Genomic DNA, 26,533 nt, shown 5'->3' with positions numbered 1-26,533 from the left:
CAGTACAGTGTACATGCAGTGGAAGCTGGAGCTGTTGTGGCTTCACAGCAAGGAATTATTGAAGGATTATTGAATTTATTGTGGATTTCAAGGAGAGGCGGGATGACCATCGGCCACTCTACATAAACAGGAGTGGAGAGAGGCTCCAGTTTCAAGTAATGATGCTGGATACTTTCACTGAAAGTATCCTCCCTCCACCGAGCACATGTCCTCCTCTAAGAACCCCTCCTCCGAGGGAGGTGATACAGGTCAATTAGAGCACAGACCGCACAACTGATGAATAGTTTTTACCCCCAACCTATCACCACACTGAACAGTGCACTAGAATCAGTCACGTTGTAGATCCCAGCTTTCAACCTGTGCAATATCTTTTTATTTATTCTAATCTATGCAATAAATGGTAAATGGTCTGTATTTTGCATAGCGCCTTTCTAGTCGACTACTCAAAGCGCTTTTACATTACATCCTCATTCACCCATTCACACATCATTCATTACGTTGGAGGAGACCATTCTTTCACACACATTCACGTACTGAAGCTTCAGGACAGTATGCTTCAGGAGCAAGTTGGGGTTCAGTCTCTTGCCCAAGGACACTCATAGGAGCCGGGGATCGAACCAGATACCTTCTGATTGATGAATTGATGGACGACCCACTCTATCTGAGCCACAGCCTCTCCTGCAATACACACTGTCTATGCGCAACAACTGCTATCATTATTCATAAACACACTTTATAACATATTCTACTTTTTATATATGCATATGATGATAATAGTACGCGAGTTGTGTGTTTGTGTGTGACTGTTGCAAATGTGAACATAGATAAGGTAAGATTAGATACGGGCGGAGAAATTTACAATGTCACAGCAAACAAGGAGAAGATATAAAAAAATATGTGCAGCTCAGACAGACGAAGTATAAAAATAGAAACAACATAATACACATAGGGGGAATATATTAAAAAAAAAAAGAATTGCACATTGTGAAGTGATGCGTGGTTCTCCTTTAAATATGTCTAAAGTCTTTTTAAAGTATCGTTTCAGGCAGCGCACAGGCAATTTCGCTGCATGCATATATAAACATAGATAAATATCTGCAAAGTGCAATGACAATAAAAGAAATGTTTGAATGCTGAACATGTCCGTGCGCCCGTATTGCGGTGAGTACGGTAGCCGGAGGAATGTGTCACACCAGTGCAGAGCCGTAATGATGTCAACTTGTTATTTACTTTCCAAATCTGAATGACTGAGCACGGCGAAAGGAGAATTAATCAACCGCTGCGTGTGACGGGGCAGGCGAAAAACAGCGGAGTGTGGGGGAGGGGAGAGGAGGCTCGGAGGCCAGATAGGCAACATGGTAGACTGTGGATTGTATTAAAAACTAAATATATAAGTATTTAGGTGCTTTGGCGAGGGTGTGCGACTTTGACGGTACAAGCTGCGCCACCAAGTGTGTATTTGAGTCAAATTTGAGCCACATTCACCACCATTTTAGCTGCATATTTAAGCTATAGCTGACATACAGTAGCTATATGGTAGCTACGTTGATACAGTTAATAGGACAAGCGTAGGTTTATCTCTTTAAGTAACGTACTATAGAGATAATTGGTGGATGTTTACAAAGTGGCGTTTCAGGGAAGTGAAAAACAAGATATTGAACTATTAGTGAGTTAGCTAATTAGCCCGCAGTGTTGTCAGTATTCAGGTTTAAGGTCAGCTAGCCTTCACCCACCACCACCACCACCACCACCACCCCTCTCTCTCCCACTCTGTGTCTACGTCTCTCTGCCGCCGCCGCCGATCAGCGCCCTGCTGCCGTCTCTTCACGTCGCTGCTCTCAGTGCTCAACGCTGGAAAACTCCAACACAAGAGTAGCCCGCAGCCCCAAACACACACACTCACACACACTCTCACACGGGTTTATCCCAACTTTAGCGCCAGTTCTGTGTTTGTGTTTGTGTGTGTGTGTGTCCGAGCTAATACGCTTTTGTTAGCACGCCAAATTAGCCGACAGTGAGTCACACGGCGGCGGTCGGAACTTGAGATATGACGGTGAGCGAAATGGGAGGAAAGTCGCTGCTAGCTTGCTGAAGTTGGAGGCTCTCCTTGTGGAAGAGGAAGAGGTGGCGGCGGACAACCACGAGTTCACTCTCACAATAAAAAAGGTAAGCCTGTAAAAGTCGGGTGGCGTGGGATTTTCTTTTTCTTTCTTTCTTTCTTTTTTTTTTTTTTTTTTAGGCTGCACCGCGTCCAGGCTGCTGCTGCTGCTTGTGTTTGTACGCGATGTGGATAAAAATGACTTTGAGAAATTGGTGATTATGGCGTTGATTATGAGGCTGCCGGCACAGAGCTTAGTCACCCCTTGACTCCACACGTGTTGAAATTTCCTGCTTGTGTCTTTTGTAATTTTCTCTCTTTTCGGCGCTAGTTATCCCAACAACCTACTTTTCTGATGCTGAGGACTACTTCACTAAATACACTAAGTTTTAGAGGTTGATGGCTGCCCTCTTTTTTTTTTTTTTCTTTTTTTTTTTAGAATGAATTATTATGATTTCTACATTGCCTTTTAATTATAGCACAATAGAAAACCTCCACCACAATAAGTTGCACCAGTGCAGTTTGAGTCATTTTGTTCAAGTTGAAATATGAATGATGCATATTTATATTGCCATGTAGACTTGGGAAGCTCATGAGTGGGGGCTGGGAGACATTCAGGCATACTAGAAATTGCCACCAGTCTACAAGGGACATTTCATGTTACTGTACAACTACAATGTAAAGCTGTTTCCTGACTAAGACTGAAAACACAACACAGGCATCTCTAAAGAAACACTTCTAAATATGAAGCTTGAGGACATGGTGATCCCACACATAACACTTACTGAAAACAGTTTACTTTTATGGGGAGATTAAGAAATGACCTATTATGGATTATTCTTGTTTTCCAGTCAGCAGCCCTGGCTGTTTTCTGCAGTTCATACAATAATGGGATACAGCATGTACAGACACAGTTCAGTTAAGATGTCTCGCCCATCCTCTGAGCATCAAAGTGTTCATTATCTCCATTAAAGCAAGACACTAGACGGACTGGGATGAAAATAACTGCGAAAACACACTGCTGTTTGAATGCTGTCTTAACCTGATTCTACTTCAATGGCCCAAATAATTAATGCCAAAGTGATGCCCCAATTTTCCTGTTGACCTAGTGGCTGTTGTATGTTGTTTGTTCACAATATCTGGCTACTGAAACCACATGATGGTATTTTAACAAAGAAGTTGCATGGGAGAGAACCTGTTTGGTGATCCTGACAGGACTTGAGTTGACATTTTGGCTGCCACTGCCACCTTTCTGTGTTTAGTTTTTCAAATACTAACCCATTGGTCACAAGCTGGATGACACCAAACACACTTATGCGACCACACCAGAGATACTGTTGTGTTAAATGGATTTAAAAAAGCAAGAATATGTTTGTATGAGCTGGGCGATAATTCAAGGTTTTAGTCTTTCTCTGAAATTTTATTGTGACAATATGATTATGTAATAGAGCTGTCAAATGTTCAAGATGTCAAGGAAGAAGAAGATGAAGCCTAAATATGAACACAACCCACATAGCCTCGTACATATTACATTCATTTATGTTCTTCTCTATTCCGTTGTTGATGTCACAGCCCCAACAGATTACCACGGTTACTTTAAGGATCCCATTTTACCAGCCAATGTTTTGTGTCTATGCTGTGGAATCCAAAATGCTTCCACACATTTTCTTCTCAGATGGTTCGCTGTCATGGTTGGTTGTTCGCCATTGGCTTGGTAGTTTACTCAATTTTGCGCTCACATCGAGAGAGCGTCAAGTTTTGAGGTCGCAGGACACGATGAAGATCAGAGCATCCAGTATTTTAGCCCTTTTTTTTAGCACAATTTGTAAGTGAATGTATTGGTCAAGATTATTTTGTCATGCATACTATGGGTTTTGGATATGAACACACCATTACAGAGTAATTTCTTTCCCACGTTCAAACGGTAGTTAGAATTTTGGGTAAAAAGTGACACGAAGGCAATGTTGTTTTACAAAATCTGTTTTACACACAAATGATTCGAAGCAAACTATAGGTTTAAGGGAACAAAATAAGTCCGTTCTCCACGCTTTGAAGAGTTTTGCCGGATTTCATGCGTATACGTTGGACACTGTTACATTGAACACAAGTTGATGTGATTTTGCATGTATTTTACCTACTGTCATTTATATTTAGCTGCAGCATTTACTTGGTACATTGTCACATAGTGACATCAATTTCAGCCACATTTTCTTGCCCTGCTGTATGTTTTGTCAGTTTAGTCAAGGACTTGTGGTCAACCCTAAGTGCAGTGGTTACAAAAACAGATTTAGTGCCTCCTATTTAAAGAACAATGGGAGTTTTAAAATGTCCTAATTGCGTGGTACAGACTTTTCCGTTTTTCGTTTATTGATACCTAAATATTTTATTGTCATTGTCCAAAGCCCTACTACCTTTCACTGACAGAGAAGATGGTCTCATTTTTATAGAGTGGGTAGCTGTAAGTTTTCTCAGTGCTTCATAGACTTTGAATCATTCTTAGCTAACATATTTTTTCACGTGGACTTTACTGTCTTTCATTTGATTTGGTGTTTCAGTAGATGGACACGGCTATCTTTGTACTGAATCGTCAGAGGGCATAAATGAATAATGTTGCTGGCCTACATGTTATTGTCCGTCTACCTCCTGCTCAGTGACAGGATTTTAGATGAGACATATTGTCTTTGGTTTCAGTGCTGTATGCGGCCTCAGGTCTGAAAGAAAAGTGGACGACCCACAATATGTGAAGAGTCATAATTAATCTGATGGCCTGTAGTCGGCCCTCATTTTGCTCCAAATAGATTTTTGATAAATCACTGAGATGTAACTACTATAGACTCTGTGAGCTGATTCACAGAAGAGTCGACAGCGAATCCAAGGTACACTGTGTTAGACTGTGCGTTCAAAACAGAAATGTATCCTCAGCTCATAAGTAGGGCAAGGAAGTCCCTGAGAAAGCCCATGTCAGCCTTGTGGTGCTGTGAAGCTTTGTATCAGGCTGTCCAAATATTTCTGTAGCAGTATTTATTTATAATAGGCCATGGGGGGAGGTGATCCATTCTCTCTCTGCAAAAGAGACATACAGTGTGCACGGGCTACCAGCCAACTGGCAGACTAGTGGTTACTCTGAAATAAAACCCATACAAGTACTGGCTAGTTGAAGGCTATAGATATTTATTTGGATTTATTTCGGATTTGTTTATGGCTGTGTGAACTAGTGTCTGTTGTGCCTTGACGCTGTCCTCGTGTGTATTTAAATGAAAACAGTTGGGAGGAAGCAACATGCCTTTAAGGGTGTGTTAAATGTTAGCGGCAGATCACTTCCTGTTTCTATTGTCTGAACCCATCATAGTTAATGATCCGGATTTCTTTCTGTAAATACTTGGCATTTGTTGTCAATGGCGCATGTTTACTTTTTAGTCCCTGTCAACAGACACAAGCGTTTTTTCCTAAGGTCAGTCTGTAAGTGCAAACAGTTAATCTAATTTCTCAATATAGTCAACATTTTCTGTAGAAAAGGATTATGATCTGTGTTGCAATCACTCTAGTGTGCCTCTGACGCAGGCTTAGAAAATTTAACTAGATTTTCAGATGGAAGGCGTTTGGAGCACTATTACTGTAGGTGGGTGATTGTGAAGGAAGTTGTGCTAGCACACACATGCCTGAGTGAGAGACAGTTTCACTTAAGGAAATTTTGTCTTTTCACTGTCTGGGTCTATCTTTCAAAATGAATGGGCAGCTCTGTGGGACAGATGTGTCTTTCTTGCTATGATACTTCTCATGATACATGATATCTCTCTTAAAAACGCTTATATTGAGACAATGTTTTGGTAGTTTTTGCAACATTTCTTCTAAATAGTTCATTATAAGGTTTGGTGATGTGATGATGTAAGCCCTTTTCAGACATGGAATCTGTAATAATGCTGGTTATTATAGTTCTCCTAAGAGGGAAAATATGTAGGTAATAATTGCCAGTATTTGCTTACCACAGATATATTGAATGAGTGCATATGTTGGCTGCTAGGAAACAAGACATTTCAGTACAGAAAGGCCACAGGCATGTCTGAGGAAAGGTAGAAACAGGGTTGCGGTTACATTGAGAGCAAGTTTTATTTTCAACCGTAAAAGCACATTCAGCACATTTCTATCTCTGTATATATGTCCCAGTCACAACAGTCTCATAATCAAAATGTAAGGAATCCTTAATAGGGATGCACCTATCTGACTTATTTGCAGGACTGACGGTCAAAGATCATGGCTGGCTGTAGATGGTAGCGTCAGGAACTATTCTTCTTGTTCCTACCCTGTCTGTCTCTGTTTACGGACACCTTGGCTGGTTTGCTGGCTGACGTATGGTTGGCAGTTGAGGTTATGGGAACTTCTGTGTGGTGAACTTGTATAGCCGTGACAGTTTTGACGCCCGCACCAGTAATTTACAACCATCCAGTCCCAACTGTCTTTCTGTCTACCCATCTGGAGCTAAATGATGCTAGGTAATGTTTGTGTTAGCCAACACAAAGCCAGTTTGACTAGCTTGCATGTAAGCACGGAAGTACAGTCACTACGCGAGGTTTCTGTTCTGAAAAGGACCTTCCTCAGACAGACTTGTTCAAAGTAAATTCTTCTAATACAAAGCTAATACAGAGTAGTTTTGAGGTGTTTCTGATCAGAGTGAGTCTACCTGTGAGCAGCTTACACATGACATAAAATGCGCCCGTAGATATAAACATAGAACTGAATTGAATAGATCTGCTCCTTTATCATCTCCATCATCTATTTGAGTCAGTATCGGCTCAATATGCGATATTTGTATCGTCGCGCCCCTAATCCTCAAATTTGGTGCGTGTAAGAGAGAGAACAGCATTTAAAGTTTTCTCCTATGGCTCCATTCCATTTTCCATTCTTTACATTACTATGACTACAACCATTTTCTTTACCATCCGGGACAGGCTGATGTGAAATGTGTGCATTTGTGTGTCTCCATATTTAAACGATTGAGTCTGAGACCCATTGTTGTGGCTATTTGGAACAGCTGTAAACACTTTTGCCCTCTGATGTGGCAGTATTGGATTTACAGTATTGCCATATTCATCTAATGACGTACCTTGATTTGTCAGTATTTGGCTCACTTGGATATATTTTCTATGCTTTTGTAATGTGTTCTCCAGGGTGGCAAACCTCTATCCACACCTTCAAGCATCACTGCATATTTCTGAACTGCACATGAATTAAGTTCCACACTTGCATGCAAGTCAGAAAATGTCTTTTAAAACGTATGGAAAACATTGCAGAGATGAGTTTTATTGAAGTTCTGTTCTCCATGTAATACAGTTTTCCAGTCTGGCTTCAATAAAGTACATCCGTCTATCTATCTCTCTATGTATCCATAGATTTTGTGTTTATCTGTACGTAGCTTTGGCTGGGCGGCCAGTGGTATAAGTATGCTCTTTCAGGAAAACTGTCAATTGCGGCTGCGAGCACACTGCTACGGAAACGAAACAACCATCTGTAGAATGCCAGTGAAAGTTTCATGCTTGCTACTGCAGTTTGTAATTTCCTCCTTCTTGTAGTTTGAAACTTGTCAACGTCATACCACAGTCTGGCCCAGTGGTAAACATGTTCCTGTACCAAAGGGCACACACCGTTTTTTTTGGTAAATGTAATACATGCAACTAATCCAGCTACACTTGTACTGATAATTGCATATAAATTGTTGATTAATGATTTATTTAAATAATGTAGGCAGTGCCTTTTATTAGATAGCTGCAGGAAGTCTTAAAAACAGATTTCAATACAGGTGTAATGTGAGGCCATTAATGGGTGCAGAAAGAAGGGAGTGTACTTAATTTAAAAAGTTAAAAGTTAAAGTAAAAAGATATGGAGATCTCTAAATTTTCTACAGTTTCTAAAATAACAAAATCAGACAACTGTGCACATAGGAAAGGCTAATATTTGACCAACTATCACACTTGTTTTAACAACCATGGAGGACAATGTTATGTTAACAACATAATTCTATGCACCAACACAGAGAACACAGTAAAAGTAGGTCGACCTCCAAAGTTGCATGTATAGTCATATCAGAAAATGTGCTGGCATAACTGGCTGTGGCGGGTTGGTTAGAAATTGAGCTTTGACTATCCAACACATAACCTCAAACTCGTCCACAAGCAGTGGAGGACTTCTCTCAACCGGCTGTGGCCCGGAGGTCTCCTCTTTGCTCTACGCTCCCCGCTTCCTCGCCTTTTTGCTCTCATGCCGGAGAAGCTTTTAGCAGCTACTCTGGTGGATCCAGAATGCACAAGTGCATCATGGTTTCCAACAATGATACAGTTGCAGTTGGGCAAACCATGGCTCTCCTAGTTAGACTACTTGATCCTACACTTTCCAATGATATCATCATACAGTGATATCATATCATGTCTATAATTATGTGCGCAAGAGCCAGCAGTACGTTTAGGTAAATCTTTGACCTCTCTAGCCTACAGTACCTGCAGTGTTATCACTTGGCGTGTACACTCTTGAGTTCTTGCCTTTTAGTTGCAAGAAGAAACTGGATGTGTACAGTCTATTGCTTGGCAGAATAGATGCTGTGAAGAGGACACGCACACTGCAAAGGGAAATCTTTGGTTTGCAGTATTGGTGTCGCGCTCTGTAAATGCTAGGTAAAGAAACAGTCAAGGGACGGCTTAGAGTAAAGATCAGTATTGCAGCTCACTTGTCTGCCTTGTTTGTTTGACCCTAATGTCAGATGGAAGGAAAGCTCAAGGAGAGTGGGGGGTGTTTTGGTGGCATGAGCAGCTGTTGACAGAGAAGCAAGATATTCTGGTCACCATAGCAACACTTGTATTGCCCACACTGGCGTGTCTCTGTGTTTACAGCTTATTTGTGCAATCCTCATCTTGCTGGAAAACAAATTGCCTGGCTGAGGTCTCTGTGGACTATTGCATTCTCAAAGACACTTAGGTCTTTCTTCCAATTGAACAAATGTTGAAATATAAATTTGCTTGATCATATAAAATTGCTATAATTGTAAAATCTTTCATTTTCCTTTTCCTCTCAGTGAAATAACACTTTTGTAAAAAAAAAAAAAAAAAACTTGCGAGGGCCTACTGTGTGTGTGTGTGTGTTCCCATAAAGATGCAATAGTTTCAGTTCCTGTCAGTGGTGGAGGTAATGGTTGCATCTACAATATGTCAGGATAGCCAGAAGACTGCCAACTGTTTTCTTGATTATTCAATTTATAGTTTTTGATAAGATATTAATTTATTTATTCTCAATTTCAGAGACACGGCGACTTGTAGCTCTTAATCATAGCTTGTAACATAAACAAACATTAAGTATGCACTGACATAGATTTAAAGCTGCCTCATTTTACAAACGTCGGTATCCTTGATGGGTTAAAAGGGATGAAAAGAAAAAAACTCTTATACAAATGTATACATGCAATTGATATGAATGCAAGGCCAGTATTGAAAGAGAGGTTCTTATTCATTGTCCAAGTAAGAGGCAACAAATGACACATAGAATGTCTGTCTGAGGTTTCCTGCTCTGTAAGAGCATTAGGAGAGACGAAGATTTGATTCTGTATGTATGTGTGCTGCACCGAGCATCAAAAGAGCTTTCTGTGTCCCACAATCTCCCCCACACAACGTATTTACTTGCCGCCCACCTCCACACGGCCATATACTCATGCATGCCCTACAGCAACTGGCTCTTTGTTCCGTGCTTACATGCACATATGAAACCAGGTTATTTGGAGAAACCAGATTAAAGCAGAAAATAAAAGTGTTGACATACCCTGCAACAACCTGGGTACTTTAAAAACAGTCTTTACATGTAGCTGCTCAATAATCAGATTTTTTCCCTCCCCTGTGCTACATCTTTTAAGTAAGGCTGCCATATTGACGACTCATAGCTACATGACGGGCATGGGGCACATTTTTCTCTCTCTTTGCCAAAATGACCGATATGTCCATTCCAACAATGTGTTTTCTCATCTGCCGAATCTATGATTAACAAATGTTCAAAGAGCAACTCCCTTGAATTTAGTTTTCACGTCTTTAGGAGAACAACTGCACAAAGTATCGTAAAATACCTCAAGTGATGCCACTGAACTCGGCGTTTGTTGGGGCTGATGACTTTAAGTTTGAAAATGGGAAAAAATCTGGGGGCATGAAGTTAAAAACAAGTGAACTTAACAGACCTCTGTAGCCTGTGCCTCGTCTCTGCTTGAGGCTGGAGGCTCGCATAACACATCTGAATTTTAGAACCGAACTGACGATGTTTGGATTGCATTGTGGGTAACGTAGGTGCCAGGTTTTGATAAGGTAGAAAGAGACAATGTCATAGGTATGACAGTGTTGTAGGAGTGTAATGCTAAATCTGTACAGTACCTTTTGAAGTTGAGACAGTAAAACTACCTGCCGTTTAGACCAAAAATACCATTAGGTTAAAAAAATTGCAAGCATCTGCATTGGTGTGGGCATGTTGATACAGCTACAGGGAAGCAATACTATCCGGAAAGACCAGCTGGTATTATGCATCCTTTAGTTTTGTGGTTTATAAGTTTCTACAGCACCGCACGACAGATAATAGTTCTGTAGTGAGGGGGCAGCTATGTAAATCGTCTAATTTACACATTTTTAATTTAATTCCAGTGCAAGTCGTGACTCCTGATTTATGTAGGATAGAGGAAGACACTACTGTATGTAATAATTAGACGAAGAAAAAAGCAGTTTTTACTTTATGCTGTTTAGATTCTCATTTCCTCTAAATTTTGCTCATGCACTCATTGATATAATTGTTAGGGATGTTTGGTCCTTTTGTGTTATGTGTTTTTCACTACAATAAGAACTCAATAGTAATTCTCTTCTTTTAACCGTTTTAAACTGCTGGTATCCTTTATTTTCCGCAGAGAATACCAAGTGAGACCAATAGGCAAGTCGTTGTTATCTCAATTTGATGCTAATAGGTTCAGCATGAGGATGAATCTTTGGTCTTGATGCTCCCGATTGGAGCAGCGTTCTTGTATAAATGCCAGTGGCGATAGAAATGTCGGCAACACACCCACCCGCTTGCTGTGAATTCTCAGGACAATGACCTGCTGTATTCACACATGGGCTCAATCGGACATAACACAGACTTTGTTCTAGGGAGCTGGCAGGGTAAAGTCTGTTTAATGTCCGGTCTAGCTGATTCACACATTTGATTTCCGACGTACAGCGCTCCTCTGGGTAATGTCTAGATGAGTTTGGGATTGCCGTGAATGTGAGAAAGGGACTATGATGAATCTTCTCAGTGATCCTCCTCACTGTCTGTCACCATCCCCCATTCATTCCCCAAGGAAAAAAAACGTACTTGATAGTAGCGCTGGTCTAATGGGTAACTCTCTATTGAGAGAGAAAAATAAACACCAAATGCTCATTTTGCTGCAAACGTATCATAGCATATATCAGAGATTTTACCTATTGTATTGTGTGTGAGGATCATAACATTGGGGCCTGTTTGCAGTATCAGTGGCTGTAGTTGCACTAAATAGCCACACTAATGTGTTACCCTGATGACCTTGTTCATTGTTAATTGCTGAGAAGAACCAGCAGGTTAGGCCTACTCCTTCCAAGGGTGGCCAGCCATGTGCGTGCACTTGCATGCAACAGTCTGCAGGTTTTCATTCCACCTGATCAGCAGGTTATTTCAAATATGACTTCATCCCCACGTCTTAAATGAGGATTTACCAGTGGGTAGAGTCTTTGGTTCGGGATGAAAACCTGCAGATTGTTGTGTCTCATGGCACATGGTGGGCCGCCCCTGGTAAACATTAAAAGTGTTGCCACCCATAGGAAGCGTGGGAGAAGTGTTTCCCCTGAGGACCCAAAGCTTCCATCCCCCACCGATTGCCGACCTACATTGGCTGCCGCTAAGTGACTCATTGAGAGGGGCAAAGAATAATGCCCAAATGGTTGTTGTGATTACCTGTGTGAGGATCATTATTTATCACCCTGCTCCCATTCCACCATCCCCCTCTCTGATTCCCCTCCCCCACTATCTCTCACACACACACACTCACACACTCACACACACTCACACACTCACACACACTCACACACACACTCTCTCTCTCTCCCCTCCCCCATCAAGACTGCAGCCCAACCAGAAGCTTCAAAGGCGGGTTTTACTCAGCAGAGCAGTTCAAGAGAAAATGGCTGCTGTTTCCAGGTCTTGTTTGCACATCTGTCAGGAGGTGACCGTTCAGGAGAAAATGGGGTCCCTGGCGTGCTAGTTTTCAGCATCACTCTCTTCAAACCCTGCATGTGCAGGAGATGGCTGGCTGTGCACTTCTCACTGCTCCACTATTTTTTGCATTCAGATGTTCGTGTTCAAGAAGCATTTGTTTGATTTCAGCGATGGATGGATGGATGCTTTTTACACAGCAAACGGATATTTAGATCTGTCAGTGGCATGTTTGTTTTGACCAGGGTAGCAAAATGGTCTTTAAACTGGCCCACCAAAAAGGGGTTGCTTTTTGCTATTCCAATCAATTTTTTTAATTCTTATTTGCATATATGATATCAATGGTGATTCTTTTGAGATCTATTTTTAACCAGATTTGATCAGTTTAACTCTGCAAATGGCTCAGTTATTATGTATTTGCTAGGATGAAAAAGCCCTTGGGTTGAGCGGGTCTCTGGTCAAACTGGTTTACAGTGACTGTTAACTTGTGTTCCCAGCATGCTCTCCACTAATCTAAAACTCCGTATTCATCCTTAGAATTGGTGTCAACTAAATGTTAATGTATCTTAATTTCTAATCTCAGAGTATTTGCTTTTCACTCTATAAGACCGTATGCAAATTTGTCTTTGGCATCAAAGTGCTGTCATGCAATCCTTGAAATGTGCACACACCTCTGAAACATACTGCTTGACTACAAATCAAATATTTTCTAAATGAATAATCATCTCAGTTCTTATCCAAGCACACTTGAACAGTTTTAATTAATGAGCTGTCTTCATTAGTTGTGCTTCTGTGATGACGTTTGAACATGCAAACACCAGCAGAAAGTGTAGCAGCATTGCTTAAATTAGTGTTTGATTATAAAAACAAAAATCGCATTATGTGATGGGGTTGTACAGTCGCATGTAATACAAAACACAACACAACCTTTGCTTTACACTTCAAGTTCAAAGCTCAACAGCTGTCCTCCATTTCATAGCCACATTTATCAGTCAAACGTCTACATGAATACAGTGTTTGTGGTGAACCACAGACTGACCTGGTATTTGTCAGGTGCCATTCAATTGGGTCCTGTAATATTTTCTTGCATGTTCACAACTCGATGCCAAAGCAGAACTCAACACGGTCACACTTTAAAAGATCAAGTTTGATATTTTTGATAAGATCATGCTCTAAGGCATAGGCAAACTGTTTGAACCTAAGTTAGTAGTACACCATGTCTCCATCACTTGTGTAGCGAAAGCAGCACGTCTGCGAGAGCTGCAGCGTTGTCAGTTTCTACACTATAAGGATTCAGCCACAGTACTGCTGTGCACTCAGAAGTGACAGTGCTCACAGCCCAGTATGCTATTCATGTAGTTACACAAGTAATTTAGAAGAAAATATGACTTGAAGCCTAAAAAATATGCTTTTGATGGCAATTGTGTGAGTGAAGTGCGAGTTGATACATAGCTTGTGCAGACAGACTGGATTAAATTTTAAATGCATCTGTACTAGAGCCTCAGGACATGATGCACGTATGGATGAAAGCCTGGCAAGCTGGTGGTGTAGTTTAACACTTTGAGCAGCAGGGGTTCTCATTATTGACACATTAGGGTTTCCATTTGTCTGTCCTATCAATTGGCTTTTTTTTTCTGCAGTCATCTGTGTGCATGTTTGTAAAGGGTGTTTATGTGACACCACAGCACACATTATACATGACCTATAATACTGGGTATGACATGCTTTTAAATAATTGTTGCACAACTGTTAAACTACAGGAAGGTGCAAGTCTGAAATTAATAGCTGAGTCAGTTGAAATGCTTCAATAACTGATTATTACCCCGTTGGTTTTGTACATAAAGGCTGTTGTGTTGTGGATTCGGACACTTGGTCTGTCGCAGCACTGTTTTGGCACACCGAGGATCATGTTCGGTGTTTATTAATGTGTAATTGTCATGTCATTAGTCTAATCCGCTATTTGAGAGTGACGGCTAATAACAATGCAAGCACCGTCACAGGAGAAACCTGCTCATTTGGCAGGAGCTTTCAATATAAAACCTCAGACATAAAAGATGGGGAAAGAGAACAAACAAAACAGATTTATTTGTATGCAGGGCCAATTTTAGCCAGAACTGGATAGAAAGCAAACTGGGCTGGTAAATAAGATGTAGTGCAGAGTGTGGCACACTGTGGCTCCACTGTTGCAATTTTGTGGGTGAGTTTTTCCACATTAACTGACACATATTTTAGCGTTACATTGTTTAGCGCCATACATTCGCCCAGCGCCACAGCTGTGTTAACAGTGTTAAATTATCACATCCCTCTTTGCTTCAAATACTCAGTGAGAACAATATGCTGGTGGGATTGAATCGATTGGGTGCATGTAATGCATAATCTGCTCTCATTCCTCAGATGTACTGATACTTTAATTTGGTTTCTTGTTGAGTTGAAGGTGGTGTTTGATGGTTGTTAATCTGACTCAAACATGCAGTAAATGGCTATGGGATTTTTCTGTAACCTTTACACTGTATGGCATGATTCATATTGCCATAGCAACCCAAGCCACGTAGAATAGTTGTGTGAGGCTTGGAGGTTGACTGTATTATTTACAAGGTCTTGTTGATTTTTCGTTTTTTTTGCATCTTCCTAAAACATCCGCCCATATCATCTCAGCGTCTGCACTTCTGTTAGAAATGTTGGGGTAAACACGATGTGTTATTTGTACGTGTTTGAGTAATTTAAGACTTCGGTTCTAAGCTTTGTACAGAAAATCACTTGTATTCCTACACTCACATCCCAGTTTATACAGGTATGCAGTCATTATCAAGCCGTTCTGCAATAAATCCTACTTTCGTCGAAGTTTTAGTGTCAAGTTTTTGTTGAAACAGTTTCAGAGAGGTGTTGATTCAACTGTATAATCATTTTGGAGGCTGCAGCTCGTGGTGCTGTTGAATTGTATTACACCAGGAGGTGTTTCTAGCACTTTATCCCAGCCCATTTTACAGAGAGTAGACTAGATATTAGAAACACCTCTCAGTATAACATGATTCTAAATCAGGTTTCCTGTACCTTTCTTTTTTTAAACTGGAATATCACATTATTACAGTAACCAGAATTAAGGATGTGTGTTTTTATATCAAAGTGCCAGTATTGTTCACTGCCTCTACATGTTAGATCTGTGCTGTGTAAACAGTGTTTTGCAGTAGCAGCCATATAAGAGAGAGTATTTTTTTTTTTTCCTTTTGTGTGATGCATTTCTTTTTTCAGAGGGATCATATCTGCAGACTTTGCCTCCACTTACTACCCCAGTGGATAAACCCTAGATCCACTGCAGAGGTTAGCATTTTGTCTGGTTTGGCTGAAGGAGGCTTGGATGCCCAGGGAGTTGTTGAATGGATGGTGGCATCATGAACCCATCTGATCATTGCTGCTGCTCCGCACCGATGGGACCTGAGCCCCTCCAGGCTGCCTGTTAATTATGTTTCCATTCGTTTGGTATATGCTGTAGCGGCCTTGGAAGCGGCGGCTGCCATGCTGTGATGTGACTACCCCTTCCTAGTCGTATATGTAAGATGAAGAGAAACGCAGTGGCAGTGGACAAATTGGAGCATGGTGGATAAGGTAGAAAGACTTAGTGCGGTTGTGTTTTCTGGCAGAACAGAGGATCAAGCATGTGCCTGTGAGTGTGAATTGTTTTTGGATGCAATTGGTTTTAAGAATCTATTAAATAATGAGATGAAACCAGTATTTGCTGAAGTTTATTAATATTTCTGTGAGATTCTGCTCTGTTTTTTGCAGTTGTTGCAAGATTGTTTTTTCACTCCAGGTGTAACTTAAGGTTACCTGTGGATTTTTTTTTTTTAACCACTTGTAGTGTTGGAGCTGTTTATTAATGAACGAGCTCCTGTTTTGTTTGTCTCATGCATGCATGTTTACACACACATGGGTGCTCCCATACGTAGCCCTGCGGCAGCAAAGGTAGAGAAGGAGAAGGCTGCCAGCTGGTAAGCATTGATGTAAACTATACAGGATTTTAAATGTTGCAAAATAAATTGATGTTACTCTTTTTTTTTTCCTTTTTTTTTTTAATGAGCAATACAAATCCGTACAACATGTTTGTTTGACTGCAAGAAAACACACAATTAGTTTTGGTGAGAATTGGTGAATGTAAATGCAACTTTTGTTTGTTTACAAGAAAAGTCCACAGGGCACCATTTAATAGCACCTCTATTTGTGTTTGAAAATATAAAAAGCTTTGTTTTGTGGCTGCACCAGTTGCAGATAATGTTATAATTCCATCCCTTAGCATGTCTGCTGTGGTACAATAAAGGCAGACTTCAGCTGAAAGAATATACCAAGGTGAAAGAGTGAATAATTCATGTTGAGTAACATGTTCAACCCCTCTGGCTTTGTGCCCACTGGTAATTGGGACAACACCATTCTCTGTCTGTTTTGCTCGATCTCTCCTGTTGCTATGCTACCAAAGGGGAACTTGAGTGGGCCTGGACAGTGTTTGGAATGAAAGTTGGACAGCCATGCAGTCTTCATACCTGACATCTCTGTCCCTTTATCTCCCAGTGGGCGAGCAGGAAACAGTTATAGTTGCATGTAGTTATCGAGTTTGCCATGACTCATTCATGGGCTGCAGTTTGTTGCTCCCAGCATTGTCTTTTTGTGTGTACTGTAATTTGTGTATGTGTAGATTGTGGGTGTATAAACATAGTCGGTCTAACTCCATTTACCTTGCTCTCATAAAGCATATGGCTGAGCCATTTGGGAAATTATGAACTCTACAGTATGTATTCTTGCAGTTTTCATCAGCCTGAGGACAAAAATATGATGGACTTCATGTAATTGCCTTTTTGTTACTTAAGCCCCCGTCAAATTTGACATTTTTTCTCAATTGAAATGTCAACATAAACAACACTATTTGTTGAAAATAACTCAGAGGAGAAGATTAGGCCGGCTGCTATGAATAATTCGCCTCTTGCTCTCTTCTGTAATTCACTAGATGGGTCGTAGACAGGCATTTAATATCCTTATTGCTGTATCAGGGCTGTTTCCATCGAGATGGTTGGCTGGGTCACTAATGGGAAGCACCATTGAGTTCTCAGTGAAAGCCAAATGGATATAGACACTCCCATTAGGCCAGAGGAGAGAGGCTGGAAATACTTGCACTCAGTACCAGACATGGATTCACAGGTTAAGTGACCCAGCCATTGACATTGTCAAAGGATGGAATCATGCAAGGCGAGAGTGAGAGTGAGTTACTAACGGAAGCTGGGTGTCAGGGCTGTCCTATATGTATGTGTGTGTGTGTGTGTGTGTATGTGTGTCTACTTGAATATATCGGCATGTCACTGTCTCTCAGATCTGGGCGGCATGCAGAATTTGTATCTGGTTTCATTGGAACGTGATAAAGATTGGAATGGCTTAAGAATGTGTCATATGAAAGACCACAGCCGCAAATAGTAATCTCATCTTCCATTTTTGATATTTTCAGGAGTGAGCCCAGCCTTCCATCATACCTCATCCCTTTCATTGGGCTAAGATGAGTATTACCAGTGACGAAGTGAACTTCTTGGTCTACAGATACCTCCAAGAATCAGGTTTGTCTCACTAATAGACACACTGATACTGAAAATAGAAGAATGGTTTCGCTAACTATGCACATCTGATTTGACCACTGTGTAGAGAATACAATTATCATGCATAATCAATTTCTAAAGACAAATCACCTAACATGCTGCAAGTTGTGTATGCTATGCATTGCCAAGCTTTGCATGTCTGCTCGCATGAAGATTCTTTTTTTTCCCCTCAGCCTAAACTGGATTGTAATAAACAGGCCATTCACCCGCTGTAACACGAACACCTTGTCGATACAAAGGATATTATCTTGCTTTTTAGATGTCATTTTGCTGTTCACTTTCAGATAGGATTTGGATCAATGGTTTAAATTCTAGGGGCTGATTTTTGTTGCCATTTATTGATACTCTGTCTGAAGCCATCTAGCAGAATACAAGCTACTAGTGGCACTGAAAGGTTGTCGGTGACGTGTCGTATTATACTCTCAAATGTCGACTAGCTAGGCCATTCGGTTTTTGGGTTTGAATGCTGTTCGCTTTGTTTGGATCAGACAAGACTTTTCTGTGATTATTTGTGTCGTGTTTGTGCACATCTTGTGCTTCTCTCTCTCTCTCTCCCGTTAATGAATGTGAATGGTGTTTTGTTTTCAGGTTTCTCACACTCAGCATTCACCTTTGGCATTGAGAGCCACATCAGCCAGTCTAACATCAATGGAACACTAGTGCCCCCTGCAGCCCTCATCTCCATCCTGCAGAAAGGGCTTCAGTATGTGGAGGCAGAAATCAGCATCAATGAGGTAAAGGCACAGACCAGCTGTTGCTAACACCCCCAGATGTTTTCTATTGCTCAATGATACAAAGACTTTGAGCTCTATGACAACACGCCAGGTTACGTGCGAAAAATATTAAAAGCATTCAGTATTTATAGATTTACTGGAGGAAACACTGAGGGTTTGCAGATGAATGCAAATTAAGAAACACTCTTCACCTCTATAATTGATCATTACCAGGAAACATGACTCTAAACAAGTCACTAATTAAAAATCACATTGCCTCATGATGTGTTATTAACCGCTGTTGTCCTGACAGGATGGTACAGTCTTCGACGGTCGGCCGATTGAGTCGCTGTCGCTCATTGACGCAGTCATGCCGGACGTGGTGCAGACACGGCAGCAGGCCTTCCGCGACAAGTTAGCCCAGCAGCAGGCGGCCTGTACCATGGCAGCTTCAACCTCGGGACACCAGACCAACGTACCAAAGAACGGAGAAGCCGCCATCAACGGAGAGGAGAATGGTACTCACATCATGAGTAAGTTGAATCTCTAAAAGTACAAAAAAGGTCTGTCTACCGTATTAGTCTCTAGACCCTTTATTTTGATTGAATTATAAGATAAGACTGAAAGCGTCCCAACAAGATGGTCAAGAATGAACCTTGACTTAAATGAACCCTCAAGTTCAAAATAATATTCATCATAATCATATTCTATTTCTTTACTTTTAAGCCAGATAATCATGGCCATGGCTCAATTATAAGGTTGACTCTCAGTAATTGTAGTTTTATTAACCGAAGTTTCATTAATTAAAGCATGTACTACACCGACTACAGTGCATGCTCAATGTTTCAAAACATGGATTCATAATATAGTGCAGATGTATGTGGGAGAGGAAAAAAAGGACCTGGCACGAGTTACTCTCCCTGCTCTGTGTTTTTGCTCTGCGCTGTCATTAGGAAGCAGCCTAGCAGTTGTGCTTACCAAATCATCGTTTTTTCTGGCTCAAATGTCACGTCACAATTAGTAAAAACAGAGAAGCGAACAGCGGCCGTGTGGTTTTCGCAGATCACTGTTAAGCTGGGAGTGAAACCAGAGAGGTGTTGATCAGGTGGGGCTCTACACAAGAGGAAGAGTAGTGGATGTTTGTGTCGGTACATCCCCTTGGAATTTAATGTGAGCGTGTGGATGGCAACAGGAGGAGTCAGTCAAGAGTCAGGTTTCACTGTCAGAGGATACATGGAGGCCTTCACATGGGTAGAAATGAATTGAAAGCTTTCACATATTTTTAAAGGTCCCATATTATGCAAATTGCACTTGTTAATGCCTTCTCAACATAGAGACCGACAAACTCTGAGTAAAGAGCTTTTTCTCCTGCTCCATCTTTCAGTAAATGGGTGTGAAAACATGCTGTTAAGATTTGGCTCTTATGACATCATGTCATAATCATGCAGTTATGTTGATCATGTGACCTCCTGCTGCCCTTCAGCAGGCCGACTGTCCCCGCCTCGTTGTCCGCCATTGTTTTTTCCTCACCAACACCAACTACTGATAACACGAAGATGTTGAAGGCAAAAGCAAAGCAGCAGGTTGTTCTGTTCTTCTAAAACAAAGCGTTCAGACAGAGGCTGAAAACTGCAAATCTGCAGCAGCCATGACTACAATGAGAAGAATAGTGGGTTTGATAATGTTTTTGAGCATTAAACCACATAAATGTGTTCTAGTAGGACCTATATATCCAAGTAGGAACTTAAAATGTGCAGTATATGGGACCTTTTTAAGGCTAGTTCCTGTACTGTGATATTTGTGTGCATTCCAAGTGTGTCAGTACAAAACAACAAAAATAGCACAGACATATTACCAGCTGAAGCACATCATTGATGCTGTTTTTTAAAGACTACCCTACACCTCCTTAAACATTTGGTAATAATTAATATTCATCAGAGATGGCGTTGTCCGCAGTTTATTTATACTACTCGTAAGCTTGCTGACAAGTGTGGGTATATTTGCACGTATGTGTTGAATATATAATTATGTGTGTGTGTCTGTCCATCTGTGTTTGCGCCCACTCTCTTCAGATAACCACAGTGAGGCCATGGACATGGATGTAGACGTGGAGATACCAGCCAGCAAAGCCACGGTGCTTCGAGGCCACGAGTCTGAAGTGTTCATCTGTGCCTGGAACCCTGTCAGCGATCTGCTGGCCTCGGGGTGAGTCTCTGCCTGCGCCGAAACAGATCTTAATTCAAGCCGGATGAGTCATGCTATATTGTATCCACGCTTTGGCTTTTATTTTGTAAGATATATTGCTTCGTAAAATCCGTCGCTGACAGCCTGCATTCCAACAATCTTTTCACCCCCCCCTCCTGCTGCGCTGGTATTCTGTTCAGCTCGGGGGACTCCACCGCCAGGATCTGGAACCTGAACGAGAATAACAACTCCAACTCCACCCAGCTGGTGCTGCGCCACTGTATCCGAGAAGGTGGCCAGGACGTCCCCAGCAACAAAGACGTGACCTCGCTAGACTGGAATGTAGGTTCCCGTGATCATCCATCCGCGTCTTTCACCTTCCATTTTGACCATGTGGCGAACAGGCTTTGCAGTTGAAGATGGTTAAGTAACAGTTCTGTTATCATTCCACCCTACAGAGCGATGGGACTCTCCTGGCAACGGGCTCGTATGATGGATTTGCCCGGATATGGACAAAGGATGGTATGTCCTCTATCATTCCAGCATGGTGGTGTTTCCCCGATCATTAGGTTTATGTCCTTGTTACTGTGAATAATGTAACATCTGTGACTTTTGAAGGATCTTTTCTAATAGAAATGAATATGGCTCTTATCCATTAGGAAATCTGGCAAGCACCTTGGGACAGCACAAAGGGCCCATATTTGCACTCAAGTGGAACAAGAAGGGGAACTCTATTCTCAGTGCTGGTGTAGATAAGGTATGTCATGTCTTTCAATAACCCCATTTTTCCCTCACTCTCCTCACCAATTTTCTTTTTGTTACTTTGTAGTCCCTTTGTATTATCAGCAGATGTGTGTAAATTTCTAATATAATTTTTCTGATATCCATAAACTGCAGTGCAGACTGTAAATCTTCCCACAGTATGAACTCAAGATACAGAGAACCCTGAAATGATTTGATATGTTTAACATATGTTGTTATATATTTCACATCATTGTAAGATGTAACCAAATTGAATTGAAACTAAAGTGAAACAAAATAGAAGTTGAACAGGCAGGATAAGAAGGTGAACTCACAAAAGCACACACAGAGGACAATGACTATAAAACTAGCTGCATCAGTTATTTTTTCTTTTTTTTTTTTTTACTGTGTCCAACTATTTTGTGGGATGGCGGATGTTTTTTTTTTTTTCAAGCCCTCTCTGTCGGTTATTGTACATTTGCAACCTTGCAGTTGCATTCATGATATTAAATGCTTCATTTGATTTTCCAGACGACAATCATTTGGGATGCACACACAGGAGAAGCCAAGCAGCAGTTCCCTTTTCACTCAGGTAAAGCGAGTTCACTGTGTATCCGGTACAATAAAAGCTTATCATTGGAGATAATAAATAGGCTCAGTTGTGGTTATATTGTGGGCTCCCAACCATTGATAAATATTGACCTGTACATTTAAATATTCTACAGCTCCAGCACTGGATGTCGACTGGCAGAACAATACCACCTTCGCCTCCTGCAGCACAGACATGTGCATCCACGTATGTCGTCTCGGCAGCGACCGGCCCCTCAAGACCTTCCAGGGCCACACGGTACTCCGCTTGTTCTATGTCGCTCTGCTCACCTGATACCCTGCCTGCGCCCTTGACAGTCAAGCTAACCACTCTCGCATTTTGCAGAATGAAGTTAATGCCATTAAGTGGGATCCATCAGGAATGCTGCTGGCTTCCTGCTCGGATGACATGACCTTAAAAGTAAGACCAGTCCTCAGTCTTGGAGCTTCAACAGAACAAACCTGGAGTGGCGATTTGCATTCAGTCATATTTTCCTGCTGCTGGTTCTTTCACACACAGATCTGGAGTATGAAGCAGGAGTCCTGTGTCCACGACCTCCAGGCTCATAGTAAAGAGATCTACACTATCAAGTGGAGCCCCACAGGCCCCGGAACGAGCAACCCTAACTCCAACATCATGCTCGCCAGGTGGGAAATAACTCTCATTTAGTACTGTGCGGTTCAACCACCCACGTTGTTCAATTTTGAAAGAAAAGTCCAAATTTGTGTGCTCAGAACAAACTGTGTGTGTGTATGTGCGGGAAGGGGACACTTGTCATAGCCTGGCATTCAGGAGAAACCATGTTCCAGGCAAAATCCCAGTCCTAGTTATTGTCAGTGGCCCGCAGCCCTAAACCCTGACCCAGATGTGCATGCATGTGTAAATGTTCTAGTTCAAATACCACAGGAATTTACAGCCCTCTCTGACAACCCAGCATACCTGCCTGTAATTCACATTGGAAATAAGTCTGCCATTATCGCCATCGCTTAGAAGAAGCTTCTTAATCTTAAGTAAATGCCACCATTGAACAGTACGTGTGTAATACATTTTTAATTGACTTCAGTTTTCGCTCCCTCCATAATATCCTTCTGAGTTCGCTTTCATTTGTTGCCAAGGGCACCCGTAGGAGATTACCACCGTCTATTTATATCTTGGTGAAGAAGATGTGTTAATTGAAATCAGCCTCCCTTTTATCATCATTTGCTTCCAACAGTCTCAGTTTCAGTGTCACAGATGTTCTTAAGAAAAAGTTCACACTTTTTTTTTCTATCGCATTGTGAAGTGTGGGTCTTGTTATTGTACCTTTTCTCTTTAAAGAAGCAGTGATTGTTGATGTTTCTGAGATGTCTTATATTGTTGTTTATCGTGTTTGTAATGTGAAAGTGCTTTGGACAAGATGTTCTGATGCTACAGACACACAACTAATAATCTGTAGCTTCTAAAGATGTGTTATTGATCCCTTTGTTTCTATTTAGGAGATTTTGGGGGTTCATTCGCTCATAATAAATCCATGGAAATGATAAAATATGCCATTGTCTCTACAGAAACTCATATTTTTAGTCATTTTTTCTCAATAGATTGTCACAGATACATTTAGAATTTGGATCATATTCACACTTTCATACCTGACCTGTTCACTCTGTCTTCTCCGCACCCACAGCGCCTCTTTCGACTCGACAGTACGACTGTGGGATGTCGAGCGAGGGGTGTGCATTCACACGCTGACCAAGCACCAGGAACCCGTCTACAGTGTGGCCTTCAGCCCTGACGGCAAGCACCTGGCTAGCGGCTCCTTCGATAAGTGTGTCCACATTTGGAACACCACGGTGAGCGTCCGATTCACACTGTCCCACACCGCAGAGACACTTTATTTTGATTGCTAAATCGGTGGATTTGGACATTTGTTTGCGCTGTTGTTTCAGACTGGAGCCTTGGTGCACAGCTACAGGGGCACTGGCGGTATCTTTGAGGTGTGTTGGAACAGCACTGGGGACAAAGTCGGTGCCAGCGCGTCAGATGGCTCGGTAAGCTGTGGTTATTTCTTCATTTACTTTTTTGGTTTGGTGCATGCAAATGAAAATGGCAGGAAAGCTAGCGGACATAAAAAAGACATGCTTGCTCTTGCTTGAAATGTATTATTAATTCTACTTAATTCTTTGCCTTCCAGGTATGTGTTCTTGATCTCCGAAAATAGCCGATTCGAGACTGTGATGATGAATCCTGGAATGTGCAGCAAATTGCCTTCTTCTGACATCAGCAAACACACTCTCGTTGCTCAAGAGGATCTGTAAGGTGGAGTGAAACAAAGCCCTCACAGGAGTAAGACCAGATTACTGCAGCAGCTTCTGAGGAGCCAACACCAACTGACTTCAGTGCACCTTACAGTTTGTTGACGTGTGTTTTACGAGACGCCTATTGGACACATAATGGAATCCGGTCAAGAGATCCCCAAGACTGGACTGCATCCAACCCCCTCGGTGCATCCACGTTTTAAAAGGTTTCTAATGAGGAAGTGCTGTGATTCCCTCCGGGCCACTGGTCCAGCTGTTATCGGGTTGTAAGGGTGGAAACACAAAGATGAGTTTTATATTAAGAGAAAAGTGTTAATGAGACACGTGTTTGGCTGTGAAAGGCAACAAATTACGAAAGAAAGGTTGTGGTTTTAGAATTCCTCTGAGCAAATGTTGCTTCACGTCCAAGTGAACTAACTGGAGACGTGATAAGAGTAACGTTAATACTGAAGCACTGGTATTGTCCGTTTACTGGGTGCTTAACTTCTTCTCAGTGGAGAATAGTTCGATTCAAGAGTACTTCTTGCTTTTTTTTGTCTATTTTCCACAGATGGACTTTTGAAAGTCAAAATAGAATGTGCCGCTACAAGGTAGTTCTTAGTTCACGTTTAACATCAGGTCAACAAAAGGAAAACCTGCCAAGAAACAGTCCTAACCTCCGAAAGTGACCTGCTCAATTCACGCGAGATTAGAAAATGTCATTTTGTGGACAAGATGTGAAAAGTGCGGTTTACAAAGAGAATTTTCTCCCTTTTTGGATGTAAATTTAAGAATGTAAAGATGTGTAAATTAGATTAATACACAGACTTATATACTGTGTATATATGTTTATATACAGTACACTTTATTGCCATCCTGTAGGGACTCATTAATGACTAGAGCTGTCACATCTTTGCTGATAATACATGACGAGACCCCTTTAAATGCGTGTCTCAGCTTCTTTTAATACTTTTCAACTCGGCCAATCATATCCAATGCATCGAGTTATTTTTTTTTCTTTTTTCCATATGGCATTGACACAGATGTGTTAAGCGGTTTTGCTTTCCAATGTCGGTCCCTGAAAGCCGTGGAAGAAACGCGAGTCTTATTACCTGCATTCAGGGAATTATCTGGTCAACAATATGAGAGTCATCACAGTCTCCTGCTTGGTTTCTGCTTTTACGTTGCGTCGGATGTCGAACAGGACATCATAGAATTAATGTCAAGAGCATCACGCAGACCAGAGCGGGAAAACAACTACAGCTTAATCAGCATTACCTTGGTTTCTCTTTGGCACTTTCCTCTGAATAATCTACTGAAAATTCAGAGCACATTTTGACCAGAAGGTGGAGGTCAAGCAAAAGTCCTGCTGTTGGTTTAAAAAAAAAAAAAAAAAAAGAGAGAGAGAGAGAGAGAGGGGCTTTGATTGGTCTTAAGTCCCACCAAGTGCTGCCAGCCGATCACATTTGGTCACATTTGAAATGCCTGTGTTGTGGACCGAACTGCCTCCTCTGCTTACTGGGATCTCGTGTTAAAGACGTTACCTTCAAACTAACTTGCGACAACTTCGATTTGCCTTTTTTTTTCTGGTTCCTTTTCCTGTCTGTCAACTTCTGCTAGAGCAATGTGAAGTGCACCTTTTTTTTGTAATGGTGGGTTCAGCAAATATTCAGATTTTGCTGGAAGCGAAAAGCCAATGTTTTATTTTTCTCTTATTTTTTTTTTTTTCTCCCCTTTTTGTTTCAATGTCACGATTGGATGTTAATGGGTGGTTCATCGTTTTCTGACTTTTTAATTTGAGAGCCATTATTGTCTGTGTCAGACTGAGAATTGGGCTGTGGGTTGGTGGCCGTTCTTGGCATGCTAAGGAGCCCAGTATGGAATAAGTGCTGTGACAGCTACTATCTCTCTCGCACCCTGGCCCAGGGTGCGGCCACCTGTTTTCAAGACAACACGTTGAAGTCATTCAGTGTCTCAAATAAATCACTCTATTTTGATATCAAAAACCATGTAGACTGTGTCTTGAATGGAGTTTTTTTTTTTTTGTCTTTGCTCAGGAATATTGTTTTTTTTTTTTT

The 26,533-nt window shown here is 41.4% G+C and overlaps 1 protein-coding gene across 1 annotated transcript; it reads left to right on the top strand.

Annotated features, from left to right (window-relative positions):
• Positions 1–2,014: 2,014 nt before the first annotated feature.
• On the top strand, positions 2,015–26,461 carry tbl1x (transducin beta like 1 X-linked). Its single transcript, XM_070837827.1, has 15 exons — positions 2,015–2,166; positions 17,814–17,919; positions 18,547–18,692; positions 18,985–19,204; positions 20,744–20,876; positions 21,056–21,197; positions 21,314–21,377; positions 21,515–21,612; positions 22,128–22,188; positions 22,322–22,443; positions 22,531–22,605; positions 22,705–22,832; positions 23,846–24,011; positions 24,108–24,209; positions 24,353–26,461. The coding sequence occupies exons 2-15, from the start codon at positions 17,862–17,864 to the stop codon at positions 24,377–24,379; spliced, it is 1,542 nt and encodes a 513-aa protein (XP_070693928.1). The 5' UTR covers positions 2,015–2,166; positions 17,814–17,861; the 3' UTR covers positions 24,380–26,461.
• The last annotated feature ends 72 nt before the right edge of the window (positions 26,462–26,533 follow it).

The sequence above is a fragment of the Pempheris klunzingeri genome, chromosome 10, assembly GCF_042242105.1.
Source record: "Pempheris klunzingeri isolate RE-2024b chromosome 10, fPemKlu1.hap1, whole genome shotgun sequence".
NCBI classification, from domain to species: Eukaryota; Metazoa; Chordata; class Actinopteri; order Acropomatiformes; family Pempheridae; genus Pempheris; species Pempheris klunzingeri.
This window is presented reverse-complemented; position numbering and strand designations above follow the sequence as displayed.

Coding starts and splice junctions, on each gene's coding strand:
- tbl1x (XM_070837827.1), top strand. CDS start 17,862: ATGAGTATTACCAGTGACGAAGTGAACTTCTTGGTCTACAGATACCTC. Junction 22,444..22,530: donor AGACCTTCCAGGGCCACACG/GTACTCCGCTTG, acceptor CGCATTTTGCAG/AATGAAGTTAATGCCATTAA. Junction 24,012..24,107: donor TCCACATTTGGAACACCACG/GTGAGCGTCCGA, acceptor CTGTTGTTTCAG/ACTGGAGCCTTGGTGCACAG.